Source organism: Ascidiella aspersa, chromosome 9, assembly GCF_963924565.1.
Source record: "Ascidiella aspersa chromosome 9, kaAscAspe10.2, whole genome shotgun sequence".
Taxonomy (NCBI): Eukaryota; Metazoa; Chordata; class Ascidiacea; order Phlebobranchia; family Ascidiidae; genus Ascidiella; species Ascidiella aspersa.
The window spans coordinates 18301828-18321489 of record NC_139455.1 but is presented as its reverse complement, the minus strand read 5'-3'; the positions used below and the strand labels follow the sequence as shown (position 1 = coordinate 18321489).

The 19662-nt window shown below is 39.3% G+C and overlaps 2 protein-coding genes across 8 annotated transcripts in view; one reads left to right on the top strand and one right to left on the bottom strand.

The window, feature by feature from the left end:
* Positions 1–1840: 1840 nt before the first annotated feature.
* Positions 1841–4325, top strand: LOC146133386 (torsin-1A-interacting protein 1-like). The gene is made up of 4 exons (XM_083397317.1): positions 1841–2722; positions 2904–3054; positions 3294–3503; positions 3650–4325. The coding sequence occupies exons 1-4, from the start codon at positions 2193–2195 to the stop codon at positions 3854–3856; spliced, it is 1098 nt and encodes a 365-aa protein (XP_083253443.1). The 5' UTR covers positions 1841–2192; the 3' UTR covers positions 3857–4325.
* A 1139-nt stretch (positions 4326–5464) lies between these two features.
* Positions 5465–19662, bottom strand: part of LOC146133385 (uncharacterized) — a 65258-nt gene continuing 51060 nt past the window's right edge. For all 7 annotated transcript variants that reach the window (XM_083397997.1, XM_083397996.1, XM_083397995.1 and 4 more), the window contains 12 exons: positions 17478–17625; positions 16640–16876; positions 15799–16000; positions 15048–15217; positions 14131–14224; positions 13358–13679; positions 11128–11889; positions 10524–10744; positions 9305–9538; positions 8609–8725; positions 7862–7944; positions 5465–7682 (listed from right to left, as the gene is read on the bottom strand). In XM_083397997.1, coding sequence (XP_083254123.1) covers positions 7310–7682; positions 7862–7944; positions 8609–8725; positions 9305–9538; positions 10524–10744; positions 11128–11889; positions 13358–13679; positions 14131–14224; positions 15048–15217; positions 15799–16000; positions 16640–16876; positions 17478–17625 — 2963 coding nt within the window. In that variant the 3' untranslated portion in view covers positions 5465–7309. The remainder of the gene's footprint in view (positions 7683–7861; positions 7945–8608; positions 8726–9304; positions 9539–10523; positions 10745–11127; positions 11890–13357; positions 13680–14130; positions 14225–15047; positions 15218–15798; positions 16001–16639; positions 16877–17477; positions 17626–19662) is intronic.

Here is a 19662-nt window from a genome sequence, read left to right as displayed (position 1 = left end):
TAAGTGACAATTCGAAGGTTTTGGTGTAAGAATGAATTTGCCTGTTCTGTGGATGTATGAAGAACAGTTTAGATATACGTATTATCATACCCCAAAAAATATAACAGTTTTTCAACATAAGTTAAATATTATTACCACTAGGATTACCGGTGCGATCAATTTGACCGTTTTTGTTTTTTTATCGTTTATATCTCCGCTTATAGGTAACTGTTAGAATATTGAAACTTCCTGACTTTTCCTAAGCCTAGGTCACCTTTTAGTAAGTACGTTTTTAGTTTATTATAGTAATCACAGTATGAGGTATGGAACCGATTTACCGTAAACTACCGTAAACGGTAATTTTGACAGTAAACCACTTCTAATTCCTACACGATTGAAACCGCCTTAAACTAACAGTTGGCTGGTTTACTAAATCCATGTTTAACGGCCTATCAAAAGATCACATCTAGAAACATATATCTCACCGTAGGGCAGTTGAGTTAATTAGCAAAGCTTGAAGATTTTTGTGGAATTCTTTAGGTGCCCATGCTAAGAAAACAACGATGCAAATCAAGCAAATAACAACACAGGACAGCAGCTTCTGCTTCATATTATTATTATTATCTTCTGAGTATTTTGTCTTATATCAACCAGTTGCCAATTGTATTCAGATTATGATATGGGATTAAAATAAAAATAAAAATGATAAAGTTGTTAAACAGGGAAAACTGGCTCAGAAATGATCAACTTTTAAAATAAAATGAACCACAAAATTTTGCGACGTATTCAACATGTTGGTTTCGTCATGAGCTTTATTAATGTAGGCCCAGGTAACTAGAAATGTCCGATAATACCTATCGAATCAAGACGGAAAATAGGCCTATATAGGTAAATAAACAATCTAAGCAACCCATATTGATAACCTGGAACCTATAGGCTACATTATCTTATAAACCTGGAAAATACCTTTTCACGTTTCGATTTTTTATTAATTATGCTTTAATATCAAAGGACTTGGTATCAGATTCTCGAGTTTTGCTGACAATATCGGGTATGGTTATGGAAATAAAACACGATATATGCTTAACCCTGTTCATTAAAGCGTTGACGAACTAAAAAACCTTTACCTCCTGTTTTGATATTTGTGATTAGCGATGTAGCCTACAACTCTACTTTGCGAAAGAACCTTGAGACAGCAAACAGAAGTGGCCTTGACTTTACTCTCCCTAACAGAATAAGTACTTTCGCATGTAATTGAGTTGGTTTTTGAATCTTACTCAATTCTCTACTGTGGTTCAAAAAAACCTCTTGCTATTTGTTTGGTCCACAATATAGGCCGATGTAGTTGTTTAAACGTCTTTCCTATATTTTTTCTGGTGCGTTTTGTTGATAACCGAAACGTCTTGGCACACAGACAGTGTAAACGAAAGGCTGAGTTATACAATAAATTTGGTAAGATTATTTTTCTTTAGCTCAGAAGAACAGAAACAAAAGGTACTCACGCATTCTTTCCGCCGAGCATGTAATGTGATCCACAACTATTTACGAGCGACTTGAAAAATCGTAAGCATTGCTTACATCGTATATATTAACACCAACCAGATCGGAAATTCACCAGTCTATATATCTTAATATTAGCCGGAAAACTTATCTTTAATTAAATATTAAATTTTATGTATTTACAATATAATATTAGCATTCTATAGCGAAGGCTTTTAAAATATTGTATTACATCGACACCAATATTATAAATAACATGAATAATAAAGGACTTTACTTTATCATATTGCAATTGCAAACAAGATTTTCTTATTTCGATTTTGACAGTGTCAATTAAGAGTTTGCGAGATGTTATGTTGCGTTATGACTCGAAGTATTTTTAGCGCTTGTCTGGAATCCTACTAAGTTTTTCAGAGTAACGAAACAACTTGTCAAAATTGAAAATGCAAGAAAGAAAGAAATATGGGAGAATAGATATAATAATAATAATTGACCAACCCAAACCAAAACGCTAACACGCACCCTAATCAAAGAATTGTTAGCACATAACCCGCTCGCTAAAATGTTGTGGGATTCGAGCCCAGTGCCAAAATTATTCCACACATTTGCTACTGCATTCTGTTACCCTACTATTTCCTTTAGATTTGTAAATAAGTTATCAGAGCGATTTTTATCAACTTTCTTTTATCGTTTCCAGTTCTGTAAAAAGAAGTATGCAAACCAGACGAAGAGCAGGTAAATCATCTTCAAGTGTAGCTGAATCACCTTCATCTTCAGGTAAAAAAAAGAAAAAAACGCCAAGAAGGGCAAACAAAAAACGATCTGAAAATGTTTCTGATCAAACGTCTTCAGCAGAAGACGAGATTAGTCTCAAAGAATATTCGTTAAACGTAAATTCTTCCAATACTTCAATACATGAATCTGTAGCTGCTGATTTCACTTTCGATCAAACCAAAAGTATACAACCTGATTCTGCTTCAAGTATGACTGAAAGTGATGACAGCCTCCTAATTGACTCTGAAAACAGTGATAGTCAATTATTGGGCAATGATAAAAACAAATCAAGCAACTTTACTGCAATAACTATTGTAGTGATACTTGCTATTGCTGCAATTTTTTACATTTCTTTCCCTTCAAATAAAACAACTTCAGTGGAAAACAAAGTGGACCAATTTATGAGGAGTTTCAACAGAAGTAAATCAAAATTTCCAAATCAACATCAAAAACTATGGAGAACTTCCAAGTAATTAATAATGTTTTCAGTTATAGATTCAAGTTTTAAGATGACAAAAAGTGTAAACTTTTTTTGTAAAAATATCTGTAAAATTAGTTGATTGAGGGTAATGAAATTATTGGACGATAGAAAGTTGCCACTTGTGATTTACCATTGACCCACATAAAATAAATACTTATCTGTGTTTCAGGGTGACTCTGTATAACCATCAAAAGGGCAGTGATAACAAACAGCCAGCAGTACTAATGCTAGCTGCCACAGAACAAAGCTTTGCAACAGCAGGATGTCTTGCTTCACACCTTGCAGAAGCCTATTCACACAACTGTTCAGATAAATTAGTGGTAATTACATTATAAGTCTAGAAAGTATATGTAATAAGATTTTTAGGATCCTGTTGGCTGCTAAACATTCATTAATTGTTCCGTAAAAAAACCTTGTATTAAATTTAAAATAATGTTTAGCTTGCTTTGAGACCTGTAATACCCACACTTTATTAAATATGAACTATTTCTAACAATATGTTACTTCCATAAATAAATGCTCAGTGAATAACCTTTGTATGTAAAGCATGTCGATTTAGATTTCTGGTGAAGAACTTAAGAAACTGGATGCAAATGGTGCAAAGGTTGCCATAGACAGCATTATTACAGAGAAGTTCACCAAAGGCTCATGTGCAGTGGTAGTTGAACGATTTGACCTTATTCCAGCTGCTGCTACTACAGTATTTTACCAATTCTGTGAAAACGACAATGCCCCTTTCAAGAACGTGGCAATCATTTTCACCCTGCAGGTATGTGTTAAGCTTATATAAAAAAGCTGTTAAACAATCAATTTTTTTTTTGTTTTTTGAGAATATGTTTTAATAACCTGAAAGTACCTGCAAAATCGGCTCACAAATTTTATATTTTAATTAAATTTGTGATTTTATCCATCTAGGTTAATCCTGGAAGCTGGAGCTTACCCATTAAACAGTTCAGCGATTTACCAACCAAGTTGTGGGACGAAACAGTGGACAGATTTCTTGTTGATTCCCTTCAATCGAGGGACCCAGTAATAATGACCACAGACATGATTGGTGGCCTTCTATCAAGGATCACTCCTGCAGTTGCGTGGGTACAGAAAGAAGAGAAGCTGCCATGTTAACACATATTTACTTAAAAAAATGTTTTTCTGTGCTAGACTTTAATATGGCTTAAGAGTATTTTTTATGAAAGCTTGTGCGATTAATTGGCAAATCGCCACACACTGCCAACCCTGATGTTAGGTGATTTTAAATCAAATCAGTGCTGCAATGACCAAGCCTGCCAAAAAAGTCCATACCACGCGGAATTAAAATATGCTGCTCAGTGCTTGTATATGTTTCTCTGATTAACTGTCAACTCATGTTTTGTTGCACTTGTAGACAGGCTTTGTTATTTTTTTATTAAATTGTCGATATTTTTCTATGCACTGGGAAGCTATTAGTAATAATCGCATTCAACTCTGTGTGAAACACACTTGGATACAGAATATAATTTCCGTTTTTTTATAAAGTTGCTGAACCGTCTGTTGTAAGTTACGCGTTTCCTTATCTGGCTGTGATTTCTTATTTTGCTTCAGTCTCCCCTTTCACTCAAGAAATAAAAAGTTCAACATTTTTGCATATTTTGAAATATATTACAAATGAAGTGTTATGGCTGATTTATCTCACCTAGAAAATGTATGTAATATTGCATGAGAGGAAGTGATAAAATGCCCTCAAGTAAGTGCTCTGCAACCGGTGTGCAGCGAGCGAGACCTTGCCAGGTGTGTTCTACTTTTTTAAGGGCACATTTTAATAATCACTAGGTTTACGTTTAATTGCCGGAAGTCAAGTTTCAAAATATTTTTTAACCAACTACCAGGCAATTAACAAGTCTAAACTATACATATACAGCAATGGTGTTCAAATTTTATACCATAGCGAAAAGGGAGATTAACTATTTCTTTGAAACCCATAATTTTTTTGTCCATGATTTTCTGCCTTGTACAAACTAAACTTGGCTGCTGTTCGAAAAGCATGGATATTTAAAAATGAACGTACGTCCCAAAATAAAGTAATGTATTATGCCAATTTTTGGCGTCTTTAGCGAATTTAATATTGAAACGCTCCTTTTTCTCTTGGTTACCTTGACAATTTGCTTATGTGGTCTATTATAATCTATTTACTTCTTTATTATTTCAAATTTTGCATGCATGTACCAGTACCGTTGTTCCGAAATAAATTTAAATCTATCTATCTATCTTACTGCCGAATTGTGTTAGCTCTATTATTGTGCCACAAGTGAAAAAAAAGGTTGCGGAGTACTGCTCCAGAGTACATCAAGTAATTATCGGCTATATCAATAGGATTCCTCGCCTAATGAAAAGCATGTACAAACATCTGCGCGAAATAGCAACCTAAAAACACGTTTGTAAACTGAGTAACGACATTGAGAATTCGCACACTGTACTGCGTAAATCCGCTTTTATACTGTAGATTCCACTGTATAAAATTAAAACAGTCAGCTGGCTTGTGCAGACATGCCTTAAAATAACATAAGCCCCTGGAGCAAGATTTCTGTTAAACAATCGCAAGTTGATATATACTGCAAATAGTGGGCACTTTGGTAAAATGCAAACAAAAAGTATTCTAAATTGAAAGATGTAAGTCCACGACTCGTTTCTTACGCGGCTTCTGATTTTATAATAATTAGCCAAAAAATAAACCACCACCGAATATCTCATGCGCAAAATATTTTTAATGAAGCTTAATAAATGCGCAACAAGGAATAGGGATACGACATTTGGGTGGGACAGAAAATAGGGGTATACAGTTGATGACGAAACAACGACCTAAAATAATAAGAATAACCAGTGAAACTTTAAAGGACAAATCGTGCGGTCTTTTTAAAGGTTGTTATCGATTTAAAAAATATATATTTTTGAGGTAATTCCCCGTTTTAGACGCTTTTATTCGGAATGTTTTTTCGCATGACAATTTTGTTCTTGTATCAAAACTAAAACTTTCGAATTTTTTCAAAATGCGACAATCGCATTTTGCATGTTTTATAGATTGTTATGGCTTTTGCAAATTGAAACATAACTGACAACGCTAATTTATCAACTTTAACGGATAAAGTGAGTTAGTCATGCGATTTCGCGGGATTTCGATTCTAAAATCTTTATGGCTTTTGTAGCGACGGTCATGCTTTTGGCCAAAACAAGAAACAAATCAATGTGGCTCCAAGAAATAGTCAGAATATTCATAAAGTATGTAACGATTCGTAACAAGACAAAAACAGAAATGGTTGGAGCAATTCAACTCCAAAAAGCGGTCGTAGCAATATAGTAATTAAGAGAAGCGGGAACTTATGCGATTGTTTAATTCCAACACTTCAGAATGCTTTGAATTGCGATCTAGGGATAACGAAGCGAATTTTTGAAAAAAAGGAAAATATCGCAGAACGACGAGCAAAGGGTTAGCAGCAAAAGTTGTTGAACAAAGTAAACTTTTGAAACTGCCGCAAACGAATAAAGGCAATAATCAGAAACGAAGACATCACTTTAAACTCTAGTACAGCATTTCGCTTCGCGAATGTGAATTTTTAAAATACACTGCATTACTGGGTGGTGTGTATTTTGAAATAAAAGGATGATTTTTGCATGAGTCGAGATTTGCGAAATATAGTTTGTGTATTTCGTTTTAATATTCCTGACAAACATTGACTCAAAACAATCACTGTTGAATTGGCTTTTTATACAGTGGTTATCGCTTTGTCCTAGTAACATGGATACATCTTATAGGGAAAAGAATGTAATTTAAACTAATATAGAAATGTTAATTAGGATAGACACTAGACAGTTTCTACTACAAATTAGGCGTAATTCATCTACAAGGCGGGAATAGGCCACTATTATATCCAAGAAAAGCCTGATGCAATATTTCCACAATTCCGCAAATAAATTATGTGACATGATTGTATAAAGTTGCAACTTGTGCGATTTTTTCGCACAGCTACGTGCCGTCTTATTCGACTTTTTGTCATGTGCTTGAGTTTGATACGCAAGAAGCAGTTTCTCAACACCTCGCAAAAAGTGGGAAATCAACTCAATAAGAGGATAGGAGAGAAAACGAAAAACTAGAAAATAGAAAATAATAGACACAGAAAATAACACTCAACACTTTACGGATGAATAATAATAAATAAAGACTTGGGGGTCGACTGCTTTACTCTATTATAGCTTAGACAAAGCACAGTGTACAATCTTGGACTACTACAGAGATAAAAAACGAATGACCTTCAGTAACCTCAGGTAATCTGGAGTGCCCCCAGGTTATCTTGATGATCCCGAGTAAACCCGAAGAATGACCAGCGGTTAAGAATAGTGGTATTTCGCGGCGACTGGGTCTTGTTTTAAAATCTCAGGTCTTTTCTACGATCAAAAGGGTTCACTACAGGTCGAAGTTGATTTATAGGGGTAACTCTGGGTGAAGTAAATGACCCGGGTGTGAACTTCCAGGAGACGGCCTCGAGTAGCCTCAGATGCAAGGTATAGCGAAAAGTCTGCAGCTAAGGGTTATCAGCTGACCCCGGGTCACACCGAAGACGACGTCGAGGTCATTGACCCCGGGATCACGCGACGGTCCAGAGGTGGGCCGCTGTAGACGCTGAGGAAGGCCGAGGGCCCGAAGTTTTGAGTGCCGCCGGGCGACGAGCCGTGGTCTCCGGTGAGCGCGATATGCGGCCGAAACTTGTCAGAGCGACGCTTCGGATCCGGGCGGGAATTCGGTGTCTCAGATCCTGCCGATGTGAGCTTCAGGTGCCCAATGGTCTCGAGCAGGCGCGCGTTTTCCAGTTTAAGCTTGTCGATGAGCGCCAGCTGCTCGCTGACCAGGCCGTCCTTGGACTCGAGCACGGCCTGGGTTTCCGAACGCTCGCGTTGCTGCTTCGATTCGAGCTCAAACAAACTGTGGACGAGATGAAATGGTGGTGAATGGAAAGCTACGGCTTTGGGTTTTACTAAGAGGGAAAGTTGCTGTTTTCGTAATAAAAAAAGTTAAAACACATACAATCAATGTGACCTTTGGCATTTTAAAACAATGTCAATCCGAGGCAGAATAAAATAGGCAGAGCTAAGAATCCTTACCTCTGCATAAGCTGGTGAACTTGCTCGTCTCTCGCGTCGAGGTCACGACGAAGCTTTTCGCCGTTTTGCTGTTGCTTGTGGATCTGTTGAAAAGAAAATGGTAAAAAACAGTCGTAACAAAATTTTAACTAAACTTAGCCAAGCAGGTAAGGAATCAAAAAGTTTTTACACGTTTTTGAAAAGTAATAAGTCTCCATGGGTTTTTATCATTGAGTTTTAAAAATAGAAAACTAGGAACATAATACAAAAAAAAGATTGAATATCGTAGTAAAAACATATATTACACCCCGATTTTTGCAAAATTTTAAATATTTGACCACAGCTCCTTTAATGCCGTAAGCTGAAAAACGGCGGTGACGAAATAGATTACAGCGTTCCTTTACACCAGGATGGGAAATTATTTTTTTAAGGGGCCGCATAAAAAAACAGGAAATGTCTTGAAGGGCCTGGTCAAAACGGATATCTGCAATACACATAAAATAAAACGTGATTTCTTTCAAAATAAAGCTGTAAATACCCTGGCTTTAACTAGCTCGTATAGTAGGAATTTGCGAGGATGACATACAAGTGTAATTTGCTCAATAAATGTTCTAAAATCAAAATAAATATATGCTTATTTTGGGCCTAAAAAAATGAAAAATGGGCCGCGGTCTGGAATAAATTGCCTGCCCAACAGGCCCTAGTTTTTTCAGGTATGCTTTAATTTAGGAAGTTTAGGCGGAAACATATTTTTTGATAGTCACGAACCTTGTCGTTGAGCTGAGTTTCCTTGTGCTCCTGTGATCTCTGGTTTTCATTTTTCGCCTTCAACAGCGACCTCATGCGCTCGACTTCGGTTTCAAGTCGGATGATTCGGTCTTCGTACTGAAAGAAAACACGTTTGGTAAATTTAACTTTGAGTCTAGAGATATTAGAATCTTTTTTTAATTTTTAAGCTCCTTGTTGCAAGTATAACTTAACATTGTGCTTCTCTCACATTTCAAAGAGCGTTGCACAAATAGGAATAAAGTATTAGTTTTGAAATAAGCTTTAGGAAAGTAGGGAATCTCCCGCAGACAATAAAACATAAAAGAAAGATTCTTGTTTCGTATAAGATGATCTTAAGACTGTTTATAAAAACAGATAAAACAGAAAATAATTTCTTAAAATTTTCCAGAAATATATATTTCGCCTATAAGGCATCGTCAGTTTCTTATTCAAATAGAATCGATTAATTTGAGATTAATTTTAAAATGCTCCCTAAAACCAGCACTATGTTTTGATTTTTAACTTCGTTTACACAATTTTCTACACAATGTCAGGCATTTTGCTCCCAAATGCATGTAGCTTAAAAACTCGATTTCGGACAAAAAATAACTAAAAACCACCACTGAAAAATCACTAAAAAATTACTCCAAAAACACCAATAATTAATTTGCTTTCGAAAATTCAACGTCAACTCACATCTTTCGGTGTGAGAACGGGGTGATGTTCGGACTCCCCCGACCGTTTGGGGTCCTTTCCCGGGGCCGGGACGTTGTTGAGGATCCACTGGGCCGTTCTGGCCTCGGGTGAGATGGGGTCCTCCGACGTGGCCGGCGGCAGGGAGTTCCCCTGAACGGGGGCGCCCGGATCGTCACCCACCCTCTGGAATTTGTGGACGGGGGTGATCTTCTTTTGTGAACTTCTCCGTACCGGCTGTTGGGGAATTTTATTGTGTTACGATCAGAGTTGGATCAATTACATTAATTCAGTTCAATTGTAATTACAATTACAATTACTCGCTTAAATGTTTCAATTACATTCCAATTACAGTTAAATTATAACTGAAATTAATTACATCAATTAAAAGTTTTCTATTGCTGCTGAAATATGGAAACAGTTTATGTCTTCTCATCGCTTCCCAAAGAAAATAAGCAACGTGAAACATTATTTGGACTTTTTTTCTCAATGAATGAAATATTCCCCAATTACATTATAATTACAATTACACTAAAAACGGTAATACAAAATCCAATTGATTTAACTCTGGTTACGATGACAAGCAATGATAAGTTGTTATTCTATTATAATATATGTCTAACGGAAAAAACATTTTAAATATGTAAAGTTCAAAAGAATCGTTGGGCTATTTAAATGTTGTATTATGGACTACTACCAGGATATATTGCCTGCCACAACGCTTTACATTAATATGTTACTATATTTTTGTTATGTTTGGCAATTCATTTTATAATAATGCTACAAGCAGTGGTGGGTAATCGTAGTTATGCATAAAGTTTATTACAAAATCGGGTGTTACAACAGTTTTGACATAGATTTAGTGCAATTAAAATATACCAAAAAGAAGTAAAAAGAATAGTTAACAAAAGTCATTTAATTTTAAGATTTGCAAATCTATAAAAAAACATTTAAGTCAATAACTAATTCCCTTAATAGGCCTTTGGTTCTCACAGTAGCGTGTTTATACTGAATTTTTAATTTTACTGTTTATAGGAGATTCTCTAGGAGCAAACTTAGAGGAACGTTAGGAATTATTCACGCAAACGGTAAACTGGCTATTGCAAGTACGATAGCAAAAATGTAGCTGGTCGATTATTAGAAACCCTAAGTATTGGAGGTACGATAACAATAATGTAGCTGGTCAATAGCAGCAGTAAGTTCTAAATTACTGCAATGTTACCTGCACGGGCGCCGTTTGCGCGGTAGGACTTTGCTTGGGCGACTGTTGGACGGCTGGCTGTTGCTGCTGAAGTTGCAGCTGGAGCTGTTGTGCTTGCTTCTGTTGCTGCTGACCGGTCATGTGCTTGGCCGTTTTCACCCTGGTCGCGTTCGAAGAGCAGACCACGACCCGGGACCTTACCGGAACCGAGGCCGACACCAGGTCATCGCTCACAACGCCATCTGCCGGTAGGAAAGATCGACAGTAAGATAAAAGGACTCGTGTCAGGATAAGATAAGTGCTACCGTGTCAAGTGGAAAGGTTAGGGTTAAAATGCCCTAACCGGATACAAAATTGACTAAATACATTTAGCCTACTCGAGTACTCGTGTGTGGATTTCTACTTGCCTTCACGAGTATTGAGCGTTGGGCCGCCGTAGATCGCAATTGGAAAAGCGAAACTTTTGCCAAATTAAGGGTGTTGCACAGAAAGGCATTTTACTACAACCAGGGATTCATTAAAGGCGGGCGCAAAGTCCACTAAAAACGAATATATACAGAACACAAGTCTCGTGCCACCGGGAAAGTACAAAAGGTAAAAGCGGCACAAACAGCGCAACACTAACCTTTGGACTTTGTTTGTCTTGATTCATCCAGAGTGTCCTCCTTCAGTTGCAAGATGGCGCTGTCCAGATTGGGGGCGAACTGAAGACTGGGCACGCTCTTGGCCACGTCATCGCGGCTCAGGGGTACCACCCCGATGCTGAGACGCTTGGGTGAGTTGTAGTGGGTCAAAGGAGTGACGGGGTGAAGCAGATTCGGTGCCGACGTTTTTCGCTTCTTGTTGCCGTCTGCGTCAATAAAGCTCGTCCTGGCTTTTGGCTGCGGCGGGTTGCGGCCCGTGGGCGACTCCCTGTGGCTACTGTATGACTGCAGACCTGTCCGCAAGCCGGCGCTAGACAGCGAAGAGGGAACGGTGGTAGCGGACACCATCGGACCATCGTCATCCATTCGTTCGGCGACCGATTTTGACACGCCCTGATGAGGCTGCTTCTGTTGTTGATGATGGCGGTGTTGTCTTTGCGAGGCCACCGCGTGTCGGGTAAGCAGCGGCGAATTTTCAGAACTCGACGCGGTGTCGTCGGCGGTTGTGGTGGACGACTGGCGCGAGGATAGCGATGACGTGTGGCTGTCGTCGTCCGAGTCGTTGCTCGAGTCGGTGTCGTGCGCACCGAGGCGGAACGGACGGTGATTGGTCGGCTTTAGGTGGGTGGGGCGCGGGGCGGAGTAGGTGACGGTCTCGGTGGTGAAAACCGTCTCGAGGTGACGGTTGTTGGATTTGCCGCCCATGGCGAGGACTTGGAGTGGGTTGGAGAAGGCGAGCGGGCCTAAGGGACAATAGATTGTTGTTGGAGGAGTACGCTTTTGCAAACCGAGAAACCGAGTATATAGGATGAGTAGTACTAGTAGGTATGGCTCTGAAATTTTATGGACCTCTGTAGGCGAATTATTAGTTTTATTAGTATCCCAGGCAATTATAACACACCAAGTGTTTTGACTTTTAGCACTCGGATAAACGCTGTTACAAGTCATTTTAATCTTTTTTGATTTTTATTGTAAGAATTTATTGCAAGAATATATTTAAAAAAAACGATTCTGAAAAACTGATCTTCCGTAGTATAACCTATGATTCTAGTCTTTCAAGGCATTGTGTGCAACCACAAATGCCGCCTGCTCATGGAAATTAATTAATTATTCATGCAGAGACACAGCTAGAAAAAGTATTTTTTGCTCAAGCTAATAATGCCGCGACGCAACCGCGCCAATATCCGATAAAAATTTCGAACAACATTTGTCAAGCAAAATAGGTGAAAGGGCGTGGTGCGTTTATGGCGCTACGGCGAAACTGTTAAAATCATATTGACACGCAAAGCAAAAAAAAACTTCGTCGAAAGGCTGGCTTTCGGTGCAAAGAAAAAAATATCAAACTGCTAATCGGACATCGGCCCCTTCCTCGCCCTATCACGATGCTACATTGACGTTTCGCGGCCGAGGCACGAACGCTTGTCACGTACCGCGAATAAACCTAAATTAGCGGCGGACTTCGGTTGGGTCAGTGGCTCTGCGGCGGTAAAACTGCGCCGTCTGCGCAAAATACCGGAATTGTCTTTTCGGGACCTACTTAAGGGCCTAAAGTCGTGACGCCTGGTGCTGCAGCGTTACTGTTCATTAGGGGTAGGGTGTCCGTTTTGTGATCGGAATGGTTTACTAAGGCAAATATGTGTTTGTTGTACGCGAGCACTGACTGGTAACACGGTTGTGGGGTCGCGAGGCTGAGGTGTCTGTTTTTTTCGCGTAACTGCACGAGTGTACAAGATGTGATTTATACTCTGTGTAAAAGTTTTGATTGTACAAAGACTACGTTTGGTACGCTTTTGATTTGGCTTTACGACAACGTTTGGCTTTGCGCTAATTTCTGCAAGTGATGAGAGCAAAAGCCTTATATTGTAAAAAATATTATTTACAAAATTTAAAAAAGAACTGAAACCTTCATTTGTAAAAATAATTGTCCAAAATTGGTTGTGCCAAGTGTGACAGTATACTATGTTTTAGATAGATTACTCTAGACTTTGACTATGTTTTAGATAGATTACTCTAGACTTTGATGCAAATCCGTAACCCATTCCAGTTAATTAGTCACTCGTTGAAAAATCATAATACTTGTATAGGACTGATGCTATTTAAGTTTTGTTAAATTAGCAAAAAAACAGAAAACAAACCAACAACATACAACCTGCTCCTGTAGGGTTTTCTAAGCGTCATATAAGAAGAACATAAAGAGTTTTTCACACCCACCTCCAGCAAACGACTTTTCTCTGCTGTTGGCCGCATTCCCGACGCGGGCCGGACTGGCGCCGGAACCCGGGGACCCTCGGGCGCCGTATTTCGGGTCCGGCGCCGCGCTCAGCTCGGACGTGGGCAACGAGGCCGGTGAGCTGACGCCGCGAACATAGCGCTTCTGCTGTTGGAGTTGGAAGGCTGGGTTGCTGAACATGAGCGGCGGTGATTCGCGAACCACGCCGCCGCCAATTTTTTCCAGGTTCTCAGTGGAAAGCAGGGTGGAGCGATGGCGGGAGCTGGCCGTGTTGTTGTTGCTGTTGTTGCAGCTGCTGGCGTCCTGCGCAAACATATTTTTTTTGTTAAACTTCGTGTTAGATTTTTTTTAGCCAAGGTAAAGGTAAGTTTTTGTTGTAAATTGATGTTTAATTTTTTTTAATCGAGGTAAAGGTAAGTTTTTGTTTAACTTGGTGTTCAACTTTTTAGGCGGGGAAAAGCTGAATGTTAAGCAGCAAAACATTATATTCTTTACATGGTTTTTCGCCGAAAAATTAATTTAAAAACCATTAATTTTTCAGTTTTACATGTTGCACTCTGTGAAAATGCTCAACTTACAACCCAATGTTATAATAAGGCTGAAAATATACCCTTCACATCCAAATACATACTACATCCAAATATTCGCTCGCCTGATTTGATCGTTTCAAAAAATTTACGTTTCCTTCATTTAAGTTTATAAACTTGCAAAACAAAAATTCCAAAGTCAGTGAAACAAATAAACGTCCACTTACAGCCACTGAAGACCGGCTGCCGTGCAAAGGCGGCGGGGAATACCCGTTGGTGACACTCCCATCGTCAAGTCCATGCACTGAGGCAGAGGTAGTCCTGTGTTAAGAAACTACATTTCATCAGGATGGTTGGTTATTGTTTGCTTGTGGGCCGCATCAATCAAACAAACAATCGCGTTATTTTGCATGTAAGAAAAAGGAAAGTATATAGTTACGCGATTCTGGCTGGGTAGTAAGGGCTAATTCTGTATTAAAACGTCGAAATAACTGTACTCCGTGAAGATCACCATTTTGACAAATGCACAATGTTTTTTTCGAATTATACCCAAGAGCCAAGACAATGTTCATTAGAATGGCTTTATAATGTTATCCATCAATAAGGAAAGTGTTAACCTTTTTTCGTCGTAATTTTTATAACAGAATCACCTTTGATGGTCCATTTGTTTTAAACCACTGAGTCAAGAAATCTAGCCCTAATTTATCCACGGCTAACAAATATGCTGATATTCTGATCTTCAATCTACATCAGGGGTTCTTAAACTGGGGTCCAAGGACCCTTTGGGTGTACGTGAACTAGTTTTAGGGGGTCCATGAAGGCCTATTTGAGCTGTTAGTGAATATTCAAGCAATCCATTTTCAAAAGAAAAGAGTAGGCTTTAGTTAAAAATATAACGTTTTGTACTGAATATACTAATAGAACTTCATTTCATTTCACATTTTTTTGACCGGAAACAGCAAATTTATAAAGTCTGTTTGTATTATGACGTACATTTATGACGTCATCACTAAAAATTCCTTACCTACACTGGCCCATGCGAAGCAAAAAAAAAAGTTCTTAGGGGTCAGCGGTAAAGGTAAAAAAAGTTAAGAAACCCTGGTCTACATGCAAACGAAAGCAAGAGAAAAAGCGATGCACGTACATGTTGATCGACTGATCCTCGTTGATCTTCGAGAGGTCGTGGGAGGACTCGGTCTGGCTCCTCTTCATGGCGGACTCTGATGTGGCGGAGGTGGCGTGGGACGGGTTCTCCAGGAGGATCGTGATCTTGGCCAGGATGTCGGGAAGACAGCCGAGACAGGAGACGACGTTCTGGAGAAAAATGAAACATGATACTTTGCATATTTGCTTGCAAGGAAATAGGTACGATAGAAATATGAGCTAGTTCGAACAATTCAGCAACAAGTAAAGCTAGTTCTGTATGGAGAATTTAAATGACGTCCCCGTGTTTATTAACAACCACTATACAAAGACTGGCCATTTCGACAAACGATGAAAACAAATCAGAAGACACAAACCAACTTTTCTAGTCACAAAATGATTCTAAAATAAAATTAAAATTAATTTGATAAAGCTAGAAAGCACAACTTCGCCCTGTTGTGAGTTATTTGAGCGAAACCCGGGAAAAATACTGAGCCACAAAACCCGAAAAAAATCATCATGCATAGAAAAGAATTAAAAACGTCGTTTAAAGCTACAATCTCGTTGCATGCTGCTGTGTTTCACCGCTGGCCTTTTAGCAGCCACCACTAACACTCGTTTTACCAATATTAGCTCCAAAATGTCAATCGTTTAAAGTGGTCAAAAGTATGCTGCTGTGGTTCACTCTAAGCCTTTTAACCGCCAGCCAGTTATCACCAACAATACTACTACTACTACTACTAAACACAAACCTCGTTCAAAGTGGGCAAGACCTCGGCGAAGAAGGCGTGAAGTCGAGCGAACTCCTTGCCTAGGTCGATGTAGCCATCGAATCCCTTGGTTAGGGCCGGGTACTCGGGGTCGGAAACGTTGCCGATGAACTCCTCCATAACGTCCCACTTCTGGCGGACGAAGGCGTCCATGAACTGCATGTACTCCTCCTTGTTGCCAAACCTGGCCGAGAGGGCAGTTATATAGTTGGGTCGGTGTCTCCGAGGCGATGGCAAGTCATTAGTTAGAAGTTAGATAAGGCGACACACCGACGCGTGAGGGTAAAAAACGTTATTTGGTTATTACTGATGGAAAACTATAACGTTTTAAATACATATTTTTCTCCATTGGAATTGGGGTAATTATTGAGTAATACCAAAGTTGCCGAGTTTGACTTTAGGTTAACCGGTAGTTTTCTTTGCTAAAATACTAATCTGAACGTAGCATAACTTATAAAGGCGACATTAGAAAATTTTAGATTTTAGAAGACAATAACAACTATGCATTTCATTTGAGCAATAAACAAATACCATTAGAACATTTATAAGCGTTCAAAGGTATCATGTAACGTTAAAACAGCTGGCACCTATTACCCAGCTTTGTAACAGCATTATCCCCATCCTTTGTCGATTTATTCAGTCGCTTTACAGTTAAACAGCATTTTGCATCCTTCCCAAAAAAGTATTTAACTGAAAAAATTCGCCTAGTGCTTTGAGTGGTAGCCGACTGATTCGTGCCAACAGTTCAAGTCACGCCAATCGCATGAAGAATAAAACAAATTATGAGACCCTGCATCCCCCCAAAAAGATTCTGGCATCTTACCTGTTCCTATTTGCGAGGTTCTGGATCACTTTAGCTATCAGCGTCAGGGTCCTGGAGGTCTTCGGATCCGGAACCTCGTTGGCGAGTCCGAAGAGGCTCGGGTTGAGGATGGAAGGACACAGAAGACGCAGGAAGAGCGAGGCTGTGACCAGGCGGTTGGCGATCCGGGGACGCCCCGCCGCTTCGCACTTCATCCTCCAGATGGAGAGGACTTCTCGGAGCTCGGACGGGAAGCAACTGGATAAAGGAAGAGGAGGAAATTGGATTGGTGATAGCTAAAGAGTGGCAGTTTTTACCATTTGATAAAGGATAAATACCATTTGATGATAGACTGACAATGCTATGCACAGGAATAATATAATGCATTTTTATTAAGCACCAAATTTAAAGACCTAATTTGAGGCAGAAGAGAAAAAAAGATTACAATTGGAGATACCAAAAAATATTTCAATTTCCATAAAAAAAAAGAGTCTTCTTCAATTGAATTTTCCTAGTTTTGTATTGTTTATAGGTTTTAAATGTCTTGGACATAACTTGTGAATGTGGAACGAAATATGTTTCATCACACAATGTGTAGTTTTCCATAGTGGCTGACAATTTACTTTGAAGAATACAATGTTTGAAGGTTGTAGTTAGACGTAGTAAGAATATCAAAGTCCGTACAAAATACACATGTTAAAAATGAATAAAGAGTTATTCGAAACACCACCTACTTCTGTATGGGCTTTTATATTTTTACTACGTGTATTTTCCGTTATGCACTTTCGCCAATACTAGGTTCCAAACATAGGTGTACAGGCAAACTTGAACAAGTCACTGAGATTTCACGAGCACTCACTCGATCGAAGAGGTGATCTTGCAGAGCGCGATCTCGCAGCTCATGTGGAGGTTCTTCTGGTTGGCTTCGAGATGCGCATGAGGAGGAAGACGGCTCCCGTCCACTTCGCACTCCTCCTCCATTGTGAAGATCGCCTGGATGAACTCGCCTGTTGAAGAGGGGGGAAAGAGTGGTGACGAAGGTTATAGTGCTGGATTTTGACGTATAGCAGAGTGAACCTTGCGCATACTGTTTCAATATATCGCGCTTATCTTATCCTTCACAAGTGATAAAGAAGTTTGAAATTTTTGAAAAAAATCATTCGTGGAGTCAACATGGGTGCGCAGTATTGATTTGCATAAGGTAGGTTTAACTTTTGTTAAGGGGTTTCAGGCGGTTTCTCACATTTTGGCAAACTTTTTATTGTGTGTTTGGCGCAGTTATACTGCCTATTTATTTAAAAAAACGTTGACGTGGCGATACGTAAAGCGGTTGAGATTAGGAGCTGTGGTTTTCTCTTGCACAAACTATAAGGCTTGTGGAAAATTTCGTTTTTTGAAAGTTACAGTGTGCGTGTAGAACAAAATGTAAAAAAACAAATCAATCGAAAAACGGTTAAAACATTGTGCGGTGCAGTCGTGACACTTTACGGCGCGTTTTTCCAATTACTGCGAGTTCTGTGCTTCACACATTGTCAAACTGTTCTCGCGTGTCAAACAACTATATTGCGCAGCGGTCATAAAACTGGGGCGGTTAAAAAGCATCGGCAATGCAGGTCGGGAAAGGTCGCCTACTCCTCTCCATATCTGGTAATTGATCCAACGACAAAACTGCGCGTATATTGCTCTCGCAAACAACTGCAATGAATAATCCGCGTGCAAAGCGCACTCGTGATTCAAAGCCTATCTGCGCCAAACAGGCCGAAACGCCAATGGCAATTCACATCGCATGACGCGGGTTTATGGCACAACGAATTGCGGTACACGGCATCACAACAACTAGTCACCGAGAAACACTTTCTACCGAAGCAGAGTGACTAACTATTAAACGAGAGGATTGGAGTCGGTGAGCCAAATCATATTATTCAAACGATATAGCTGGAACTAAGCACAAAAATGCTCAGTGTGTTCGTTGCCGTCGAACAAAAATTATTTAGAGACAAATAAAAAGCAATGAAACTCAAGAAACTGCTTCCAACAAATAAAATGTATGTAAGGTAGCTATAAATAGCAAGCTCGCAATAATTAACTGAGCATGATGCGCACGTACTAAATCGTGATTTGTTAAATGTTTTACTGCTGTTGTTTTAATTGTATTGGCTTGAGCTTGTTTAGAATAATACACAAATGATAAAATTTGAAATAAGCATAATTTTAGCATGTTAGGCTAATCGGAAAGATTTATTTACAGCACGAACTGCTAGATTTTTGACATTTATAATTAAAACTTTCCCATTAACAACGAGTGATGTCTTTAAAACGCAGCTAAAAATGGGCAGTACTGGCGGAACTCCCTTTTAAGTGCCACTAAACACGAGTAAATGTTATTTGCTGCGATTTGGAGCAGAAACACCCGCCATAAATTAACCTCGAAACTTCTCAAATGTTCAATCACGAGCGGCGATAGCACACGTCCCTACAATGGTTGACCAAAAAGCGCCACAAAGAACATACAATGCAGACAGCACGCTATAGACCAGTCACCAGTGATTCCCAAACTGAGTGCCTCGAGAGATTGTCAAGTGTGCCGCGAAACTTATAGCAATTTCGGAAAAGAGAGGATTTGTATTACCAATAGGCATGCACACAGACATTCTAGGCTTAAATACGCACTATTCATTCCAAATTAATAAGTTTAACGACATTTTCATATAGTTTGTCTTGTGTTGAGGGCGATTGTAAAATTACTCTATTGTTGTTCTGATAAAAGTGTGCCGCGAAATAGTTAAGATTTTTTTTAGTGTCCCGCGAGCTTTGGGAACCACTGCTATAGACTTTAGCATTAGCATTACTTAGAATCCAGTCATTATTCAGTATTCAGTAGCGGCCTCTGCGTTGTGAGTAAGAGCCAGTCAGCTCATCAACGCGCCTTTTGTTTTAGGAAATGCGTTGTGACCACGCGCCGCCCCGTTTGTGACGTAACTAAGGCGAGGTTCCGCGTGCCGATTCAAAACACGCAAGCCTCCTCTCGAGGGAAAGCTAACAAC

Excerpts from the sequence above, each read along its gene's own strand:
- LOC146133386 (XM_083397317.1), top strand. The coding sequence starts at position 2,193 with ATGCAAACCAGACGAAGAGCAGGTAAATCATCTTCAAGTGTAGCTGAA. Across the intron at positions 2,723-2,903 it reads AAACTATGGAGAACTTCCAA|GGTGACTCTGTATAACCATC; the intron begins GTAATTAATAAT and ends TCTGTGTTTCAG. Across the intron at positions 3,055-3,293 it reads ACTGTTCAGATAAATTAGTG|ATTTCTGGTGAAGAACTTAA; the intron begins GTAATTACATTA and ends ATGTCGATTTAG.